Raw genomic sequence first — 22,142 nt, 5'->3', positions numbered from 1 at the left:
ACATGAATCAAACCATTTTAATGGCATTTAGCACATTCACTATGTTGTGCAACAAGCACCTCTGTCTAGTTCCAGAACATTTCGTCACCCCAAAGAATACCCCACCCCATGAGCATTTGGGGATGCTCCCTCCCCCAGCTCTTGACAAACACTCATCTACTTTCTGTCTGTGGATTTGCCTGTTCTGGTCATTTCATACCAATGGAATCATACCTGTGGCTTTCGTGTCTGGCTTCTGTCACACAGTGCTGTGTTTTTGAGGTTTACCCATGTTGTAGCATGAATCTTCTGCAAGGACATTTGGGTCTTTGTTGACAGTGGGGAGAATGGGTGAAACCCTGAGACCCCCAGAAGCCAAGAAACAGACACAGAAGAAACACTAATTTGAATCTAGATTAGAAGAAGCAAGGAGACTCTTTGGAGTGGAGACCCTGGGTGCCCTGAGGCTGGAGTTTGGGAAATGGGGAGGTGAGCATTTTGGGGGGCTCCGTGTACAGCAAACACCTCATAATTTGTTGGGAGAGCTACCTGAGACATCCAAGGACACTGCACTCCCATTCAGCTCCTGAGGCCCAGAGGTTGTCCAGAGAGGGCTAGAGACCTGGCCAAGGACACAGAGCCCCAGGCCACCCCGGGGACTAGCACTTGGTGTCCAGCTTGGGTCTGGGGCCAGCAGAACAGAACCCCAGACCAGAAACCTGGGTCTGACTTGCCCCCAAAGTGGGTTGTGGATGCATGAGGTCACGGCCATCACTGAGCTGACTTCCTGGGTTTCTCTTTCATTTTGACTCGCTCGGGAGGGGCCATGACACTTAACTTTTTTTTTTTAACCTTTTTACTCTTCTTTCTTGCTCAGCTTCAAAGTGTTCTGGGGTGAGGGCAGGGCAGTTGGGGTCTCACTGGCAGCGCAAAAGCTCTTCGGAGGCCACAGGCCCTGCATGGACCCGATGGGGTGGCGAGTGGCCAGGCTGGTCCCTCTCCTCCTCTTCTTGCTCCCCCGGCAGTGTGGTGAGTTTCCACTCTGGTGCCCCTGCTTGTCTTGCTGGGGGCGTGTGTGTGTAGGACCAAGGACCTGGTCAGGGCTGGCTTTGCATCTCTGTGCTTTTCTTTCTCTGTTACATGGATGATCAGTGATCATGGCTTTTGGGGTCAGACTTGGGCATCCCCCTTTCAGTCTTGATTTTGCCTCACGTAGAATGGGCTGGATGTTTGAGTCTTTCCCACCTCCCATAGTTCAATGAGAAATCGCCAAGGAAGGGATAATGAGCAAGTATGTATATGACAGATATACCTAACATAGTATTATGTGGAATTGGTGGGAAGGGGCCCAACCGCTTGTGGATGACTGGGTTTGGACTCTTTTTGTTTTGTTTTGTTATATATTTTTATTGATTTCAGAGAGGAAGAGAGAAGGAGAGAGATAGAAATGTCAATGATGAGAGGGAATCATTGATTGGCTGCCTCCTGCACACCCCACACTGGGGATTGAGCCCACAACCCAGGTATGTGCCCTGACCAGGAATCGAACTGTGATCTCCTGGTTCACAGGTCAACGCTCAACCACTGAGTCACGCCCGCAGGGCTGGGCTTGGACTCTTATTCCAGCTCTGCTATTGCTGCTGTGTGACCTCGGGCAACTGTTTGCCTCTCTGTGCCTTAGTTTTCCTCTCTGTATACTGGGGATTAGCAAGGTTTCAGGGCTTCTGGGTGTCAGACAGGGCTGGAGACCAGGGGACCCTGGATTGCTTTGGAGGAGCAGCCTGAGAGATGGATGGATGGATGGGTGGGTAGGGAGATGGATGGATAAATGAATGGATGGACAGAGGAATAGTTGGATGGGTGGATGAGTGGGTGGGTGGGTGTATACATGGATGGATAGATGGGTGGATAGAGGAATAGTTGGATGGGTGGATGAGTGGGTGGGTGGGTGCATGGATGGATGGATGGGTGGATAGAGGAATAGTTGGATGGGTGGATGAGTGGGTGGGTGGGTGCATGCATGGATGGATAGATGGGTGGATAGAGGAATAGTTGGATGGGTGGATGAGTGGGTGGGTGGGTGCATGGATGGATGGATGGGTGGATAGAGGAATAGTTGGATGGGTGGATGAGTGGGTGGGTGGGTGCATGCATGGATGGGTGGATGGGTGGATAGAGGAATAGATGGTTGGGTGGATGAGTGGGTGGGTGGGCGTATAGATGGAAAAGCGGGTAAGGGGGTGGATGGCCACTTGGCCACCCCCGGGCTGAGCCCCTCTCCCCAAGCAGTGAAAGGCTGGGACTGTCATTATCTCTTCATTGTCTTTACAGCCGAAGCCTGTGGTACCAGCAGGTGCAGTTTTCAGGAGCCGACATATCAGAACGCAGACTCAGGTTGGGGCAGTTTCCCATTGGGGTCGTGCTGGGCTCTGGCTGACAAATCCCTAGCAGCCCTTCCCTCAGCTCCCCCTGCCCAGCCCGAGACTTGGGCCCACCGGGGGTCTTGGGAGCTCCTGCCTGCCAGCCTGTCCTCACCAAGCTTCAGTGTCCTGGAGCAGTCACCCTCTCTGAGCCGGTGTCTCCACAGTCTGAACAGCGAGCTCCCAGCACCCTCCTGCGCTTCCACTCCTGTCTCCTGCCATTTCCGCTGCTCCCTCTGCTCCAGCCACACCAGCCTCCTCTGGGCCCTCAGACACACCAGGCTCACTCCCACCTCAGGGCCTTTGCACATGCTGTGCCCTTCCCCCAGATCTTGACATTCCAGTTTTCATTCCCTGTCTCCTCCCTGGCAGGGTCGCAGGGCTGGTGTCTGCATCGGTTCAGATGGATCCGCATGTGGGGCAGAGTATCTGTTAAATATTTCGAATTTTTAATCCCCTCCCTGGCAGGCACTGCTGGAATATTTAGGCTTGCAATGCACCCCACTAGGGTTCTGCCGCTGAGCAGGTGTGCCATCCATTCTTTTGTTCAAGAAATATTTATGGAGCACATACTATGTGCACACACAGTCCTAGACATGAAGGAATCAGCTGCTAGCCCAGTCGCCCTCCCAGGGTCACAGCCTCATGCGGGAGGTAGACAACAGGTCAATAAATGCATATACTGCCTACAGTGACCTGCACAGAGCTGGCTGAGGGATGGAGGGGGACAGGTTGCTTCCAGTTGGCTGGTTGCGGGGGAGGTGACACTGAAGGAAAAACTGGAATGTCAAGATCTGGGGGAAGGGCACAGCACGTGCAAAGGCCCTGAGGTGGGAGTGAGCCTGGTGTGTCTGAGGGCCCATGAGGAGGCTGGTGTGGCTGGAGCAGAGGGAGCAGCGGAAATGGCAGGAGACAGGAGTGAAAGCGCAGGAGGGTGCTGGGAGCTCGCTGTTCAGACTGTGGAGACACCGGATTTCATAAATGTCACAAAGACTCATCTTAAGGGTGTGTCGGCACAGAGACTCCTCCCCTACTCTGGTCTGTTCTCAAACCTCCAGGATTTCCTCCAGGCTCAGCCGCAGGTCCCAGAGACCTGAGCTGCTACCGGACATTTGGTGCCTGTTATGAATGCTCCTGGGAGTATGAGGGTCCTGAGGCTGGAGTCAGCCACTTCCTGAGGTGCTGGTGAGGACCCCTCCCCAGACCCCAAGCCCTCACCCACATCCTGCTCTGGCTCCTGACTCGCTGCTCCTGCCCTTAGATGTGTGATCGCAGCCCAAGGCTGGTCCTTGCCTCTTCCTGGGCCTCAGTTTCTCTTGTGAGCAGGGAGGGTGGGGAGCTCTGTGTTGTGAGGTGTCAGCTTGGGTGGGCATCCAAATTGGGCAGCAATCAAGGTCTCTCTAGTTCTTCTTTCATCCTCACCCTCTCACTCATTTGTTTGTTTATCCATCCACTCACCCATCAATTCATTTTTTCCTTCTCTTTCTGAAAGCTCATGTTGGGAGACCTGGTGTCCCACAAGCCCCTTGATCCCAGGCTGATCTCTAAGGAACCCCAGGCTTGGGAGGGGAGTCAAAGGGGCAGAGAAGGATGCAGGGATGTGATGTATGCTGTCTTCTGGGCTGAAACATTTCTGGGATCCACTAGGACCCCAGCTTCAGCATCAACACCCTCCTCCCTGCAGCCTCAGGCCCGGGCACTGCTGCTACTTCTCTGCGGGCTCGGCCACCAAGCTGCAGTTCTCCGAACAGGACGGTGTACCTGTGCTCGACAATGTCACTCTCTGGGTGGAATCCCGGGCCGCCAACCGGACAGAGAAGTCGCCCAAAGTCACCTTGATCCTATACAGCTCTGGTCAGCACCCGTTCTCCTCCTCCTCTTCCTGGCGCCCTTTCCTCACACAGAGATGCCTCTGGTCCCCAAGCCTAGACCTGGGGGGATTCTGGAGTCCTGGCAAAGGGCTTGAAAATTCCAGCCACTTACATATCAAACACTGTTGCGTGACTTGGCAGAGCCTTTCATGGCTCCCTGACCCTGACCCTGACCCTAACCCTAACCCTGACCCTGACCCTGACCCTGACCCTAACCCTAACCCTACTGCTGGACACTCAGGTTGCTTTTGGTTTCTCCCTGACACTGTAATGGTGCCAGGGCCCTGCTGGGTTTTTTAACTGTTGTTGTGTGTTTTTTTATGAGTCAACAACATGCATTTATTTATTTATTTTAAAAAAATATTTTTATTGATTTCAGAGAGGAAGGGACAGGGAGAGAGAAACATCAATGGTGAGAAGAAAAAAAAGAGACATCAATAATGAGATAGAATCATTGATCGGCTGCTTCTGGCACGCCCCCTACTGGGGATTGAGCCTGCAACCTGGGCATGTGCCCTGACGGGGAATCAACCGGTAACCTCCTGGTTCATGGGTCAACGCTCAACCACTGAGCCACGCCAGCCAGGCAACAACATGCATTTAGCATATAGTTGTGGAGCTGCTACTGTGTACCATCCTGAGCCATAGGGGTCATAGGCAAGGCCAACAGAAGTCTCAGCCTAGGGCTGGGACTAGAATGAGGCCAGCAAGGGCACCACCTTGGGTACAGCATTTTAAGGGGGTGCCAAAAAACCCTCAGTGGTTAATAGAAACAACGCTGTAACGCAATCTTTTTAAAAATCAAAATTAATGTAAAATTCCATGATGAACAAAATATCAAAATTTTAGATAAAGACAGGATCCAACCCTGTATTTGTACAACCTTGCCCCTCTTGCCTCACCCTAATCCTGGCCCTGCCTCTGCCTTCATGGAGCCCAGAGGGGTGATGGATGAGTTGTGATTAACACACATGATGAGATACTGCTGGGAGGTTGAGGTATTGCCTCCAGCTCAAGCTGAGTCCTGAAGGATAAATGAATCCAGCAGGAAGAAAGGTTAGAAGTGTGTTCCAGGTGGAGACGTGTGCCACAGCAAGTGCAAAGGCCCTGGGGTGGAATCGGGTATGACACGATGATGGATGTCTCTCCTTAGGTCAGGCTCCTTGAGGTGAGTCTAAAAAATTAGTAAGATTTCCGTCCAGAAAACCGAATCAATTAATTACCCTCCCTCTTGTGAGCAATTGGCTATCTCACCACAGCCTGGTCAGCAATGGGTGTTAATATTTTAAAGATTTCTTTACTAACAGGATGCTGTGTATAAATTTTGACTCCTTGACTCATAGAATTCTAGGCTTAGGCTGCAAGGGTGTCCCTGATTCGTGTTTGGGGGACTTGGTTGGCTACCCTGGGCTGGGCGAGGTGTGAGCAGATTTTCTGGAATGTTGGGGACCAACAGCTCACACAAATGTTGGCTTCCCCTCCCCAACCTACGCCTCGGCTTCCAGTTAAATACGACCCGCCGCCAGAAGACATCAAAGTGTCCCACTTAGCAGGGCAGCTGTACTTGGAGTGGGAGACCCCAGCCCGCCAGGATGGCGCGGAGGTGCAGTTCCGGCGCCGGACACCTGACAGTCCGTGGAAGTTGGTGAGTTTGCTTCCCAGGTCAGGGGTGGGCACAGGCCTCCTCCAGGGCACTTTCTCCCTTAGATCAGTGCCATCATCTCTACATCCGTTACCCCTCCCACCCGGCCTCCACTCTAGCCCCATGTGTAGCCTCTGAGGTTTTTCTGGCCAGCAGCTCTGATTGTGACCTCCCTGGTTCATACCCCCTCCGTGGCTCCCTAATGCCTCCGGGAGGCATCCTTGTCCTCGGCCAGCCCTAGGGGCCCTCACTTGCCTCCTGTTTCCTCTGGCACCTTCCTGAAAGGCCTCATTCTCTACTTATGCCCTGGATTTCCAGCCTCCTTGCCTTTGCACGTGGAGTTTCCTTCACTTGCTTGACCCCCTCTCCATATGAGCACGTGAATCCAGCCAGCCTTAAGAATCCAGCCCCAGGGCCACCTCTTCCAGGAACTGCCCTCCCATACATTCCTTCTTCTTTTTCTCTCTCTCTCTCCCTCCCTTCCTTCTTTTTTTAAAAATTGAGATGTGCTTTGGCTGGTGTGGCTCAGTTGTTAGAATGCTATCCTGTTCATCGAAGGGTTGCGGGTTTGATTCTCGGTCAAGGCACATACCCAGGTTGCAGGTTGGATCCCCGTTCTTATCTCAGTACAATGCCCTCAAGTTTTGTCACAAATGGCAAGATTTCCTTATTTTTTTTTATGGCTGACTAATATTCCATTGTAGGTACATCTACCACTTTTTCTTTACTCATTCATCGATCGATAGATGTCTCATTGTTTCCATGTGCAATGGACACGGAGGTGCATGTCTTTTCGAGTTAGTGTTTTTGTTTCTGTTGGATAAATACCCAGAAGTGGAATTGCTGGCTCATATGGTAGTTCTGTTTTTATTTTATTTATTGATTTTTTACAGAGAGGAAGGGAGAGGGATAGAGAGTTAGAAACATCGATGAGAGCAAAACATTGATCAGCTGCCTCCTGCACACCCCCCACTGGGGATGTGCCCGCAACCAAGGTACATGCCCTTGACCGGAATCGAACCTGGGACCCTTCAGTCCGTAGGCTAACGCTCTATCCACTGAGCCAAACTGGTCAGGGCTGGTAGTTCTGTTTTTAATTCTTTGATGAACTTCCACACTATTTTCCATTGTGACCGCATCAATTTACAAGCCCATCAACATTGCACCCACGTTCTTGCCAGCATTTGTTATCTCTCGTCGCTTAACCATTTTAACAGGTGTGATACGCAATGTTGCTTTGACTGGCATTTCCCTGGTGATTAGTGATGTTGAGCATATGTTCATGCACCGGCTGGCAATCTGTGTGTCTGCTTTGGACCTTGACTCATTCTTCAGCTTCTGTCTGTTCCCTGCTCTGTAGCCCCCCTTCCCCAGCCAGACAAGCCTGCACCTGCAAGAAACCTCAGCCCAGACCCAGTCCCCCAGGAGCCCCAAGTTTGAGGGAGACAGAGACCCCCAGCCTCTGAATTGTGGCCAGTCTCCTCCTCCCTCAGACTGGGAGCATCCCGAGGGCAGGGAGTTGCCTCAGCTTCAGCCCCATCTTCCCTCTAAATGTTGTGTCCCTCCTGAGCCTCAGTTCCCCCATCAGATGTCTAGGTTTGGATCAATCAGCAGCAGGTGACATGGGACCCTGATGGGGAGGGACCTCTCTCTCTGTTTTATCTCCAGCCCCCTAAGCACACTCTGCAGTAGGCCCCCTCACACCCCCTTGTAGGTGAGGAAACTGAGGCTCGGGGTGCCAGGAACCTCTCATGGTCACCAGGGCGTGTGGGGCAGGGCTTTTCTGATCCCCAACGCTACAGACAGATAGGTTTTGCCTCCTAAAATATTTTTTTTAGGAAATTATAAAATAAATTTTGTCTCCTAAAACAATTCTTTTATAAATGTTTAAAATTGGAATCATCTTAGATTTTCATAAAAGTTAAAAATAAATACAAAGAGCTCCCATGGAACCTTTGCCCAGCTTCCCTCCTTACATCCCTGAGTACGATGCACAGGGCACATTACTATGAACCAGACTCCGAAGGTTATTGGATGCTACTCATTTTCCCGAGAATGTCTTCTTTTTGCTCTTGGATCCATTCCAGGGTTTCCTACTGCACTTAGCAAAATCATATTTTTAAGTAAGATGTTAATAATAAATGAATGATACTTTTACTAATAATGTTAGAGCTAGTATTTTTCAGCACCAAAATGTAAAACAATATATAAATATGGTCTTGTCCTAGGGTGACTGTGGACATCAGGATGATGCTGGCTTTGGTGAGAATAAGAATAGTAACAGCAACAGCTGCAGCAAATTATCATTAATCAAGCACCTACTGTGTGCCAGACAAGTGCTAAGTTCTTTGTATACCAATTGGTCTGCCCTGTGGTCCTGTATTGGATTAGTCCCATTTTACAGGTGAGAATACAAAGGCTGGGGCGGGGAGTGAGAAGCCATAAGCCAAAGTCACATTACAAGGGGTGGCCTTGCTGGGACTCGAAACAGGGACAGAGAAAGAAGTAGATGATCCTTGAGGCCCCAAGAGGACAGGTCATGGCCTGTTCCTGCCATATCCTCAGGGCCTGGCACACAGTTGGCTCTTAGAAAGTGCATGTATACAATTGGCTCCCAATAAGTGCATGTACACAGTTGGCACTCAATAAGTGCACAATGGCTAATTGACCAGTGCCATGCCCACTGCACACCCAAATGTGGGACAGCCCCTTGGTCTGATGTTTGATCTCTTTTCCCCAGAGTCATGCCTCTGCCCGCTGGAGATAAACGAAGCCCAGGAATTCCAGCTAAGGCGCCGGCAGCTTGGGCCAGGCGCCCTGCAGGGTCCCTGGAGCAGCTGGAGCGGCCCCGTGTGTGTCCCCCCTGGTGAGAGTGCCAGAGCTACAGGAATAGGGGCAGGCCTTAGAAATATGGCAGCGGGTGTTAGAACTAAGGCAGCAAGTGTTAGAAACAAGATGACAGATTTTTGAAATGAGGCAGGAGGAGAAATTAGTGAACGTTATTAACAGGTGGCAGTGAGCGAGTTTCCCTTTGTAAGTTGTGGTGAATCCATAATCTAAAAAGAAAACGTTTATCAAGTCTTCTTCTCCTTCCGGTTTGGTTGGTTTTGTCTTTTAAAGTCCCACGAGGAATAGACAGGTGAAGGGGCTGTGTCAGGAAGATATGTTCCCAAATAACACAGGAAGCTGGAGCCTGGGCATCTCAGGAGAGGAGATGTGGCCCCCACCTCCCCGCCCACCCCCCCCCCCCCGCAGGGGGCAGGGAGGGAGGGTGGGATGGGGGTGACTGTCAACATTTGTCCCCAGCCCTGCCATGGGGGCTTCCTCCTTCCCAATGGCATATCTGCTGGGAAAGAACTCTTAAGAATTGCTTTCTGATTTTTATTTAAATTGTGGTAAAGAACACATACCATAAAACGCACCATTTTACACATCGCATTAAGTATATTCATGTTGTGGAACGTAAATCCCCCATCTGTGTTTCCTGGGAGGGAAGGGAAAAGTCTCAGGTCCCATCCAAGGGTTGCAGGAGGTTGTGAGAAAGGACAACTCCAGCCTCCAGCGTCACTGTCTTACTGTCTCGTGACAGAACCGCCTCCACAGCCCAACGTGTCGTTCTCGGTGAAGCCGCTTGGCCCGGACGGGAGGAGGCAAGTGACCCTGCAGAGGCAGGTAATGAGGGCTCTTGCAGGGCTGTGTGTGCAGTGCCCTGGGAGAAGGAGACGAGAGACTGGCGGGGGCTGGGGGGTCGGTTCACAAGTGGGAGATGGAGGGAGACAAGACGTGGAGGTGGCAGGGACTGGGAGGAAGGTGGGGTTAACTCGGAAGGTATTGGGGAACCATGGAGAGAGGGTATGTGAACGGAGGGATATGGCTGGACTCAGGTGTTCATAGGCTCCCTCTGGTGGCCATCAGGGGAACAGATTGTGGGGGGCTCCAATAGACACTGGAAGGCCAGGAAGGGGTCAATCATGTTGGTCTGTGTGGGAGATGATTTTTCAAAATCCCCCAAACAACCCATTTATTACGGACAGTCTAATTAACCTCATTTTACAGAGAAGGAAACTAAGGCACAGAGGGAAAATGTCTTACCCTGGCTGGTGTGGCTCGGTTGGAGTGTCGTCCCATACACAGAAAAGTTGTGGGTTCGATTTCCGGTCAGGGCACATACCTAGGTTTTGGGTTCAATCCCCGGTTGGGGCGCACATGGGAGGCAATCGATTGATGTTTCTGCTCACACTGATGTTTCTCTCTCCCTTCCCCTCTCTCTAAAATCAGTAAACATCCTTGGGCAAGGATTAAAAATTTAGTTGTAATACCCTGAGTCAGGGGCAAAAGCATGACAAATGTCACCATCACTGACTCAGCTGGGTCCCCAGGGGGCCATCACAATAAGTCTACATGGAGACTCCTTTGGTTCCAGGGTTTCCTCTCATTTGAATCCCTTTTCTCAGGAAAAATTTCCAGGGTTGAGGTCACTGGGTCCAAAAATGGAAACTTTCTTCTCCTGGCTCTCAGTGGGTTTTTCCAAGTTACTCCCCCACAAAACAAGACCAAACAAACAAAACCAGCGTGCATTGGATGTGAATGCCTTGCTGGCATCGAGCTTTATTATTTTTAACATGTTGGCATATGTCACAGGCTGTGGCCCATGGATGAGTCTGTGTTCATGGGCTCTGCCCTGATGTTGGCCCATGAGGACAATGAACGTGTTCAGATCCCCACAAGCCATCTCTCCCACTCCTGACAGCTGTTCCGGCTCCAGCTCCCTGAAGGCTGCCGTGGGTCCAAGTCTGGCGCCGAAGTGACCTACCAGCTCCACCTGCACATGCTGTCCTGTACATGCAAGCCCCAGGCAACAAGGACCCTGCGCCTGCAAAAAACACTCAACCTCTCGGGGGCTGCCTACAACCTGACTGTCGTCTCCAGGAATCGCTTTGGCCCCGGCCCCAACCAGTCGTGGCACATTCCGGCCCACACACACACAGGTGACTCCTCCGGCTGGGGAGGGCCAGGGAGGGCCCCTTGGAGGGAGCACCTGCTCTGAGCCTCAGCTAGACTAGGGTGAGGGGGATGAGGCACAACAGTTTAAGGGGGTGTCTAATTTAGGGTGTGTCAAAAGTTAGTAATCAAGATACATAATGTTATAATGCAATATTAAAAAAAATCCTCATCGGCAAACTACAGCCCAGGCTGTCTGTTTTTTAAATCAAGTTTTATGGGGACAAGGGGCTGGGATCAGGATGTGGTGAATGAGTCAGGGTCATGCAAGTACAGGGCTGATTCTATCCTCATTTAAAATCTTGATATTTTGTTTCATATATATACATATATATACTATCTATATGTATAAAAGCCTAAGCGACCGTTGGACTGGTAGCTATGACACGCACTGACCACAAGGGGGTAGACACTCCAACAGGTAGGTTAGCTTGCTGCTGGCTTCCGGCTGATCGGGACTGGGTGAGATGGGCCAGACATGCCCTGGAGCCCTCCTGTGGTCCCTCCCCAGTTTCAGCCTGATCCCGCAGGCCAGGCCAAGGGACCCCACTGGTGCACGAGTCCGTGCACCAGGCCTCTAGTATACATATAAATATATACATGTATTTATATATAAAATAAAAAATCAAGACTTATATTGCCCTGGCTCAGTTGATTGGAGTGTCATCCCATACACCAAAAGGCTGCAAGTTTGATTCCTGGTCAGGGCAAATACCTGGGTTGCAGGTTTGATCTCTGGTTGAGGCAGGAATCAACCAATGGATGTTTCTCTCTTACACTGATGTTTCTCTCTCTCTCTCTCTCTCAAAAAAAAAAAATAAATAAATAAGTGAATGAAAACATATCCTTAGGTGAGGGTAAAAAAAATTAAGACATATATATATATATATATATATATATATATATACACTAATATATATATATCCTATATAATAAAGAGTTAATATGCAAATTAACCCTCACACCCTCACAAGATGGCTGCCTACAACCAGGCTGGCAGGGGGGGTTAGTGAGGGATGACCAAACAGCAGACTGCATGGGGCAACCAGGCCAGCAGGAGGGGCAGTTGGGGGCGATTAGGCTGGCAAGGGGGCAGTGAGGGGTGACCAGGCAGGCAGGCAGGTGAGCAATTCGGAGCCAGTGGTCCAGGATTGTGAGAGGGATGTCCGACCACCGGTTTAGGCCCGATCCCTGGGATCAGACCTAAACCGGCAGTCGGACATCCCTTGAAGGGTCCCAGATTGGAGAGGGTGCAGGCTGGGCTGAGGGACACCCCCCCCATGCATGAATTTCGTGCACCGGGCCTCTAATATATATGTATGTATATTTGAGGTGGGCGTCTCCTGCTCCAACAGATGCAAAATAAATCATTTTAGCAAAATTAACCATTTTAACATGTGCCATCCAGTGCATTCACAATGTTGTGCAACCACCACCTCTAATTCCAGGACATTTCCACCACCCCCAAAAGAAACTACATCCCATTGGCAGTGGCTCCCCGTCCCTCCTCCCCCAGCCCCTGGCAACCACTAATTTACTTTCTGTTGCTATGGATCTGCCTATTTTGGACATTTCATGTAGATGGAATCACATACTAGGTGGCCTTTTGTGCCTGCCTTCTCACGCTCAGCATGATGTCTTCCGGTGCATCCCCATTGTCGCGTGTCAGTGCTTCAGTCCTTTTTGCGGCTGAGTAATGTTCCACTGTGTGGATGGACCACATGTTGTTTATCTGCTTACCCACTGATCAACATTTGGGTTGTTTCCACCTTTTAGTGGCTATGAATAGTGCTCATCACATATTTTTGCATTCATTTTGATTTTTAAAAAAGATTGCGTTAAGACAGTGTTTATCTTGATGACTGAGTTCTCCTCCTTTCCTCCTTAAATTTCATGCCTGAGGTGAGTGCCTCGCTGGGCTCAGCCTGGCCCTGGCCCTGGCCGTGTCCCTGTAGAGCACTCAACAACCCCGTGAGGGCAGGGCTGCTACAATGATGCCCATTTCAGAGCTGAGACAACTGAGGCTCAGGCAGGTGAAGTCACTTGCCAGGGTGGCACAGCAGTAAGTCTGCCAGCTCCTGGCCTGGTTTGGGCCATGGCCTTGCTGTGTGACCTTGGGCTGGTGAGTCTCCCTCTCTGAGCCTCAGTTTCTCTATCATTGGGGTAATCATGGTCCCATTTCATGTAGCAAAGTGGTGCCTGTAAAATACTTGGCACTGGCCTGGGGGCACAGTTGGTGCTTGGAAGCAGCACTCAACTCTCTGAGGTTGCTACAGGTGCCCTTGCTCTAGGGCCGTCGTCGGCAAACTGCGGCTCGCGAGCCACATGCGGCTCTTTGGCCCCTTGAGTGTGGCTCTTCCACAAAATACCACGGCCTGGGCGAGTCTATTTTGAAGAAGTGGCGTTAGAAGAAGTTTAAGTTTAAAAAATTTGGCTCTCAAAAGAAATTTCAATCGTTGTACTGTTGATATTTGGCTCTGTTGACTAATGAGTTTGCCGACCACTGCTCTAGGGGATGGGAGCAATGCACCCAGGGTCCTGAGTGGGTGCGTCCTTGGCCTCTGAGATCTGCTCATGCCCCACCCCCCACTGGGTGAGGTGGGTCGGGGCTGGCCAGGCATCTGTTGGAGCAGGAGACGCCCACCAGGCTGGTGCAGGGAGTCCGTCAGTCCAGGTAGCACTGATGGGGGTGTCAATTCATTCAAACAGCTCCTCTGTCCCCTCTGTGCCCAGCCTCCCACCCAGCAGCCCCCAGTGTAGGGAGACAGAGGCACAGACACTCTGGGCCCGTGGGGTAGAGCTGGGCAAGAGGGGGCGGGGCTCCAGGAGCCTTGGTGGGCGGGCAGACTGAGGCAGCTGTCCTGAGGTGCCCCCTGTCTCCTTGCAGAACCTGGAGCTCTGAATATCAGTGCCGGAGCTCATGGGACCTCTATGAGTTGGCCGGCTGGGGCCCCGGGCCTCAGATACTGCATTGAGTGGCAGCCCCAGGGTCAGGACGAGAGCCCTGCCATCTGCAACCTGACCGTGCCCAGAGACCCGGATTCTTCTGGAACTGGTACCAGGGTGGTGGTTGCCCTCTGCCTGCCTCCTCCATGAGAGCTCCCGGTCAGCTCAGTCCTGCGGGGGCTGTACTTGGAGGGCCTGAGGCCTAGAGAGTCTGACCACTTGCTTGAATCATACAGCGGTGGGGAGAGGCCGAGACTCGCCTCCCCACCCCCCATGCAGGCTGGAACCTCCTGCTTGGAACCTGGGGTGGTGACAGGGCTCAGCCCTGGGCAGGTGGCGCCCAGGCGGCTAATGAGCCTCACATTCCAGGGTGTTTCTTAAACATTCACCCTCATCAAGGAAGGTGGCAGCTGGCAAGATGCTGGTGACAAAGCAATGAGGCCTCTGGAGGGAAAGAGAGGGTGCCCTGTGGCCCAGGCAACCTTTCGCTCCCCCACTTCCTGCCCTGGGTCTGGCTGGGGCCACAGGAAGCTTTAGCCTCAACCTGTCCCTCAAAGAGCTCCCAGCCTGGGGAGGAAGAGCGGGACATAGAGACTCTGCCCATGGGGTAATGGCTGGGCTGGAGGGGCTCTGGTGGATTGGGGAGTGTAGGGAGGGACCCTGGAGGAGGGGACATTGGGGCAAAGGCTGTGGAGTAGGAGTCAGAGTGCTCTAGGAGTTCCTTGCAGAGGTCACAGCCTGTGCAGGTGCAGAGGTGGGAACACACTGCTGACTGGCCTGTCCCTTGCTAATCCTTCCAGCAACCCTCCACTGGAGCCGAGCTTCTGGGGTGCTGGGGCCGAGGGCGTGCTACCGCATCACCATCTTTTCCTCTGCACGGCCAAGGAACCCCACCTCATGGTCCACGGTCTTGTCCGCCTACCACTTCGGGGGCAATGGTGAGTGGCCCAAACTTGTAGGGTGGTCTCCCTGGAGACTCAGCAGTGGCTGCAGGAGTCAGCAGGAGGAATACCCATTTAGAGTTACCTGCTGTGTGTCGGGCCCTGGCCCAAGCAGGACGTGTGGAGCGAGCTAAGTCAACTCCTAAGACACCGAGAGGCCTTGCCCCATCCTATCTAATAATCCTATCTAATAAAGAGGGAATATGCTAATTGACCATCACTCCATCACAAAGATGGCTGCACCCACAGCTGAGGCCAAGTTCCCATAAGAAGCCTTAAGGAGCAATCAGCAGGGACCTGAGGCTATGCCCTCCCCCGCCCCCGTGGGGCTTGACAGGGGACCTCAAGGTGCGCTTCCCGTCCTGGTGCTGGGCTAGGGAACCTCAGGCTGCTGCCCCAACCCCAACGCCAGGCTGGGGGACTTCAGGCTGTGCCCCCACCCAGCGGGGCTTGACGTAGGACCTCAAGGCATGCTCCCCCTCCCCCGCCCCAGTCTGGGCTGGGGGACCTCAGGCCATGCCTCCCGTCCTGGTGCCGGGCCAGGGGACCTGAGGCTACGCCCACTGCCCGGCAGGGCTTGACAAGGGTGGGACTGGCCGGGTCTGGATCTAGCCCAATGGAGGGGGGGCCGGCCAGGTCTGGGTCTCACGCAATTTTGAGGTGCATGTGGGTGGGCGGGGACTTGACTCTGGGTCCCGTGGTGAGCCCCAGACTCTGACAGGAGGAAGGTTTTCATATACATTTTACTAATTTTCTTCCATCTCTGACACTTCTATTATAGAGATAGGGCAAATAGCAATATTAAATTATTTCCTCTAATTAATCCCCCTTTTAATGTGCATGAATTTCATGCACCGGGTCACTAGTTTTATAGATAAGAACACGGAGCTCAGAGAGGGGGAGTGGAGGTGCCTGAGTGGTGGAGCTGGGAGTCTGCAGCCCAGGGCCAAGGTGACCTGGGCCGTGCTGGGAAGGAAGTGCTTGGCCAGGGCTCTGGGAGTTGACCATGGCCATGATGCTGGTTGCAGCCTCGGAGGCTGGGAGCCCACAGAACATTTCGGCAAAGATGCTCAGCCTGGACTCGGTGTCTGTGGAGTGGACGCCGTCGCTGCTGAGCCTCTGCCCTGGCGTCCTGAAGAAGTATGTTGTACACTATCGGGATGAGGACAGCAACCAGGTGACCGGTATGTGGGCAGCGCAGGCCTGGCTGGGGAGGAAGGGGTTTGGGCTTGAGTCCTGCCTCGCGATGTGACCCTGGGCACCTCCCTGCCCCTCTCTGGGCCTTCGTTATCCAATAACGCAAGATGATTGGACTCAGGGCTCTTGGCTGCCCCAGAGAGGGCCCTGGGGGCATTGGCAAAGTGCTCATGTGCCAGGTGTTTGAATGGCAACCCCTCACTCATATCAGCGACTCCACTCCCACTGGGTGTGACAGCCCAGCTGGTGGGACCAGGGCTATCCCACTGCCCGAGCCCAGCCTCCTGGAAGTGAAGGGGGTCCTTGGATCCATGGTTGTCTCCCCCTGCAGAGCTGCCCGTGAACCTCACAGAGACCCAGGTCACCCTTGTTGGCCTGCGGGCTGGCACAGCCTACAGCGTGCAGGTGCGAGCAGACACTGCCACACTGAGGGGCGCCTGGAGCCAGCCCCAGCACTTCCGCATAGGTGAGTGGGGGCCAGGGGCAGGGCCCAGGTATTACCCAGCATGCACTGCCCCATTCCACATGAGTCTGCAAGCAGCCCTGCCCTCCATGCATCACCTTCAGGAGAAAGTCCTGGCCTGATCTGCTCCCACCTCCTCCACCCACCTCATCTCCTACAGCTTCCCCGTTTGAACCCTCTCTCACACTCCTGAGGCCTTGCCCAGGAGGGCCCCTCAAATTCCTGAAATGTTTGTTTTCTTTGTTGTCAAACTCCTATTCATCCTTCAAAACCCAATGCAAAAGCTTCTTCCTCCAGGAAGCCTTCTGTGCTTCCCTCTGGGTACCCTCCAGTTGTGACTACCCCTCTTCCCCACCTGACACCTTGGGAATGGGTGGGGGTGTCTGTGGCTGGCTCTGCCTCCTCCAGCTGGTATGTGGGCAGCACAGGAATGCATATGAATGAATGAGTGTCTTTCTCATCACAAAGTTTGGGAGGTGGGCTCCAATGTCTTGGGGATTGTCGCTGTGAGATATTTGGAGACTACATGATCGCTGTTCCTGCCACGGTCCCTGCCTGTGGTCCTTGCAGTGAAACCTGGACAGAACCAATAGTAGTCTCAGTGTGGTGTGGACATCTTGGGCCCAGGGGCACTACAGAGCACTTCCTGTGTGCCAGGCCTTTATCCCACCTTCACGGGCCAGAAGACCCCCTGGTCTCCCACTTCACAGATGAGGAAACTGAGGCATGGTTGGGCCGGTGGTGTGCCAGGGTCAGCAGGGAGGTGATGGAGAGCCTGACCCACCCAGCTCCCTTCCTGACGAGAGGCAGGAGGTATCCCTCCTCCAACCCAAGCTCTCTCACTCCCAAGCTCACTCCCAAGATGTCCAGGTTTCGGAGTTGTCTGATTCGTCCATCATCCTCGCATCTCTGGGGAGCTTCCTCAGCATCCTCCTCCTGGGCATCCTTGGGTACTTCAGCCTGAACAGGTAACTCACAACATCTCCCTGACATAATCCCCCCACAACAGCTACAGTAACAGTAACAGTAACAGTAACAGTAACAGTAACAGTAATAACCGCTCACTCCAAGTACAGATTTGTGCTCACTTTACAGATGAGAAAGCTGAGGTCTAGATGGTCAGGGCAAGCAGCAGCGGGGGCGGAGCTAGGTGTGACCCCGGGTCTGTCAGACTCCTGCCCTGCCCTCCCAATCCACATCCTCACTGCCTTTGTAACCTAATGAAGACGAAAATGTAAGTCAGAACCACAGAGCAGTAAGAAGAGACAGACGCGCTGCTCCCCTGACCGGCTCCCCTATCTCTCCAGGGCTTTGCCACACCTGTGCCCGCCCCTGCCCACACCTTGGGACAGCCTTGCTGTTGAGTTTCCTGGCAGCCAGGGGAAGCAGGTAAGGGCTCCTCTTGTAATTCTAGGTCCTGTTTATGGGTCTATACTCTGGGCAAGGGCTCTGCTGAGGAATTAGCTCATTTTATTCTCCTCCAACTCACTAAGTCAGGGACTCCAAAAACCTGTCCTATTTCACAGATGGGAAACCAGAGGCCCAAAGAGAAACCTCCTGTGGGCCATTTCCTAACAGCAGAAACAACTCAGAGTGACTTGGACCAAAAGGGAACCTGAAGGAAAAAAAAAAAAAAATCCCAGGGTGGGGGCTTCAGGCATGGCTGGATCCAGGAACTATGGCTTCATCTTTCCGTGTGCTGTCCTCCCTACACACTTCTTTCCCAGGCAGGCTCAGTCTTCCCCCATGGGAAGAGAATGTCCGTTTCCCCCACTGACTGGAGCAAAACCCTCAGGGCCATCACTGATTGGCTCAGCATGGGTCACATGCCCCATCCCTGAGCCTCCAGCACGTCAGGAGGCTGGAGTGCTCTGATTGGCTGGGCCAGAGTTACATGCCCAATCACATCAACTATGAGGAAAGCAGGCACAATTTCCCAAAGAGAAGTGGGGGTCATTCCAGTGGATCTTCAAATGGGCCTCAAGTTTTAGAGAATGAAGCCAGTGGGGACCTGGTCTACCCCGTATGTGGGTGGGAAACAGAGCCCTGCCCACAGCCTCGTCCTGTCCTCCCTCTCCAGGCTTGGCAGTGGACCAGCCCGGCGGACTTCCAAAAGGAGGAAGAGTCCCTGAAAGAGGCCCTGGTGGTGACCATGCCTTGTGGAAAAGGCGAGGTGGCTGACCTGCACACACCCAGCCCTCTCCAGGACAAGATAGAGCTGCCTTGGGGCACCCTTGAGCCAGCCCTAGACGCAGAGCTATCCTTGGAGGACAGGAGACAGCTGCAAGGACACCCTGAGGCTGGGGTTCTGGAGCCCAGTGGGCAGGACAGTCTGGAGGGCAGCTCTGCCCAGGCGGCTGGACAGTCCCTGCTCCTGGGAGGTCAAATGCAGAGTCCCCGGTCTGACGGCCCTCAACATATGGGCCTGGAGGCCTGAAGGGGAAAAGGGAATGTCCACCTTATCTTATGTACAGGACAGAAAGACACGATGGAAATCACAGCAGCTGCTTATTAAATGCTTATTGCAAACCCAGCCTGTTCTCTTCAGACACTTGCATAATGCCTGAGGCACATCGCTGTCCTATTTTACTGTTTTACAGAGGTAACAACTGAGGCAAGTGGCTTCTGTGAAGCCACACAGCACGGTGGGAGTCAAACTCCAGCCAAGTGACCCATACCCCATTTCCCCCTCCCAGGTTCTGCCACCATTGCCCCTCTCCCCACTCTGTCCAGCACCTGTTGCCACATGTCCTGTGAGGGGAACCCTAAAAACCTCCATGAAACAGAAGTGGCTGCGCCAGGCTGGGCTTGACATTATGGGGAAGGGGCAGGCACTGCCATTGGCCTGTTGGGGTGGAATAGACTGGAGAGTGGCCCGGAGAGTCTAAGCTGATCCCAGGGTCCTGGGCTGGGGGATCTGTCTCAGGAGCACTGGATGGGGAGGCTGGCCATTCAGCTCCGCCCTGCACGGCAGGGTCTCCAGGCTCAGAGGATCTAGGTGAGGGGAAAAGAAGGGGGCCTCCAACATTCTAGGGGAGGTGATGGCCCCTTTCTAACCTCAGTCTCCTCTGTAGGATGGGAGTGAAGATAGACCTTATGGAGCTGTTGAAGGAGTCTAAGCCTTAACAAATAAGCTTTCTCTTGGGCTCTTGAGATTCTCCCCCCTCATCCCACCCCCCCTCTGAAGCCTGAATTCCTGCTCAAATTCCCAATAGGAGCCCGATAATTAAGTCTTTATTTATTCATTCCACATGCACTTAATCTTTTCTGATTCCTCCAAGAGCACCCCGCGCATTCCCACGATGGCCACCAGGTGGCAGCAGCGGCGCGTGTCTCTCAGATGCGGTCTGCCCCTCCTCCTCCCACCTCCCACGGAGTTTGCAAAACAGATTTTTCCAGTTTAAAAGATGGAAACTCACAACTACTGAATTTTATGGCAAAAGGAGATGAGGCCAATGGGTGAGGAACATCAGGAAGCCGGTAAAACTGGGAGGCAAGAGGTTCCGGTCCTGCCCATTTGAGGGGCCACAGTTTCCCATCTATGCATCTAAATGGGGGATACAGAGGCCTTAGCCCCTGTGCTCCAGTTACACGTGGCTGTTCACTATTCCCTCCTTGGATTTGCCACATCCCAGCTTTTGCACAAGCCTGCCCTCCATCAGGCATGCATTCACTGGAGGGACCCCCCTCCTCATTCCTTAGGGCTGGGCTCCATCCTGAGAAGGTGGCTCAGACAGGAAAGGATGCTGGGTCAGCAGCCTCATGAAAAAGACCAGAGTGACCTGACTCCCCTCAAGTCTAGAACCCTCCATCCCCACTCCCCTCAGTGGAGCCTCCGTGACGGCAGTCTAAGTCTTGAGCCTACCCAGTAGCACAGGATCCAGTTTGGCCATAAACTTAACCCCAGGCACAGTCCTCTGGGTCCAAGGAGCAGGAATTAGACGTTTATTGAGCACTGCCTACAACTCCTGCTGAAGTGAATGGGAAGGAACACCCTACTTCCATGGGGGAAGGCTGAGCCTACCTCAGAGAGAAGCTGCAGGGAGGACAGTGGTACAGAAAGATGGGTCCCTAGTCCCTGGATCTAGCCATGCCTGAAGCCCATCACCCTAGGATTTTTTTCATCAGGTTCCCTTTTTGTTGAAGCTACCTTGAGTTCTGTTTCTGCTTTGAAGAAAAGACCCACAAGACCCCTGTCTGGGCCTCTGCTTGCCCGTCTGTATAATAGGAAGGAGTCCAGAACACTGGTTGTAGTCCCTACCTTAATGGTTGGGCAACCCTGCTTAGCAGAGCCCTGATCCAGTGTTTATTATTGAGCACCTGATGTATACTCATTAACTTAGGCTCTTCTGAGTGTTGATCCTTCTTCAGCTCCTCCCAGCAGCTCCAGAGTCAAAACTCTGTGGTAGACTTCTGCATTTCACAGCTGCATTCATTTATTGATTCAGGAAGTCACTGTTGAGCACCTACTGTATACCAAGTCCTGTTCTGCACAGTTCCCATCAGGAGGGGCTCCTGGTCGGGTGGGGAAGGCAGATGCTAATCTAATCATCACACAGAGTTATAATCAACCTTAGAAGAGTGATAAGTAAAAACATGAAGAATGGGCATGAGGGAGGGCTTCCTGAAAGAGATGGTGCTAGGACCAAGATGGTGAAGAGAGGCTAGAACAGCATGATCAAAGGCCCTGAGGCAGGTGTGGCTGGTGAAATGGATGAGGGGGGAGACCGAGGTCACAGCTCCTGGGCTGGGGGGCCTATGGGTTTATTCTTAGTTGGGGGGAGGGATGTCCTGGAGCAGGGGAATCGAGACTGGATTTGTGACTTATCCAGATTCTTCCTGCTGTGTTCAGCCTGGAGCAGGTGACTCAGCTTTGCTGGCCTTTGTGTTCTGGCTGTGAAATGGGTGAGGTGGCCACTCCAGAGCCCTGCCCCCTGCCCACCTCCTCTGCTCTACCTCTCTGTCTGGGGCTGACTGTGCCTTTCACCATGGTTCCCACCGTGAGTCAGGGAGCTCGTCTCCATCAGGGAGACAGGCTGCCTCAGTTTACCTCCCCAGATGCTCCCCTCCTCTGTCTCTCTGTGGCTTCTGGGTTTGATCAGATAGAGGTTGTCTCTGCCTCTGCCCTGGAGCCAGGATGAGGCTGGGTGTCAGCGGCCTCTGGAGACCATGGGCTGCGGAAGGTGATGTAGACCAGCCCCGGCCTGGCCTCTCGCACTTCCCGGCCTGCGTCCCCCGGATGTCAGGAATGCCCTCCCACAATGGGTGCCTTTGTCTGGCCCACCCCCTTTGTGTGTGTGTTTTTAAGAATATATATATTCACATACCATGGATATCATCCTTTTAAAGTGAACAGTTCAGTGGCATCTAGTACATTCACAATGTTGTGCAACCATCACCTCTATCTAGTTCCAGAACATTCCAACATCTCAAAGGAGACCCCATCACCATGAACAGTCACTTCCCATCCCTCTCCCCCAAGCCCCTGACGACTAATCTGCTTCGTATCTCTACGGATTTGCCTTTCTAGCTGTTTTATAAATGGGATCGTACACTGTGTGGCCTTTAAAAAAAGTTTTTATTGATTTTAGAGAGAGAGGAAGGGTGAGAGAGAGAGAGAGAGAGAGAAGCATCAATGTTTCCCACATGCACCCCTACTGGGGATCGAACCCCAAACCGAGG

General features: G+C 52.9%; 1 protein-coding gene across 1 annotated transcript; it reads left to right on the top strand.

Moving 5' to 3' along the window:
• Positions 1–947: 947 nt before the first annotated feature.
• Positions 948–18,992, top strand: IL12RB1 (interleukin 12 receptor subunit beta 1; the record flags this gene model as incomplete). The annotated part of the gene is made up of 16 exons (XM_080672897.1): positions 948–1,008; positions 2,311–2,373; positions 3,458–3,584; positions 4,084–4,253; positions 5,776–5,915; positions 8,141–8,174; positions 8,653–8,778; positions 9,502–9,584; positions 10,663–10,900; positions 13,801–13,968; positions 14,660–14,797; positions 15,829–15,984; positions 16,329–16,463; positions 17,311–17,428; positions 17,768–17,849; positions 18,541–18,992. 16 exons carry the CDS (start codon positions 948–950, stop codon positions 18,895–18,897), a joined length of 2,196 nt encoding a protein of 731 aa, XP_080529023.1. The 3' UTR covers positions 18,898–18,992.
• Positions 18,993–22,142: the final 3,150 nt, after the last annotated feature.

This window comes from Plecotus auritus (assembly GCF_963455305.1).
Source record: "Plecotus auritus genome assembly, chromosome: 6".
Lineage (NCBI taxonomy): Eukaryota > Metazoa > Chordata > Mammalia > Chiroptera > Vespertilionidae > Plecotus > Plecotus auritus.
This window is presented reverse-complemented; position numbering and strand designations above follow the sequence as displayed.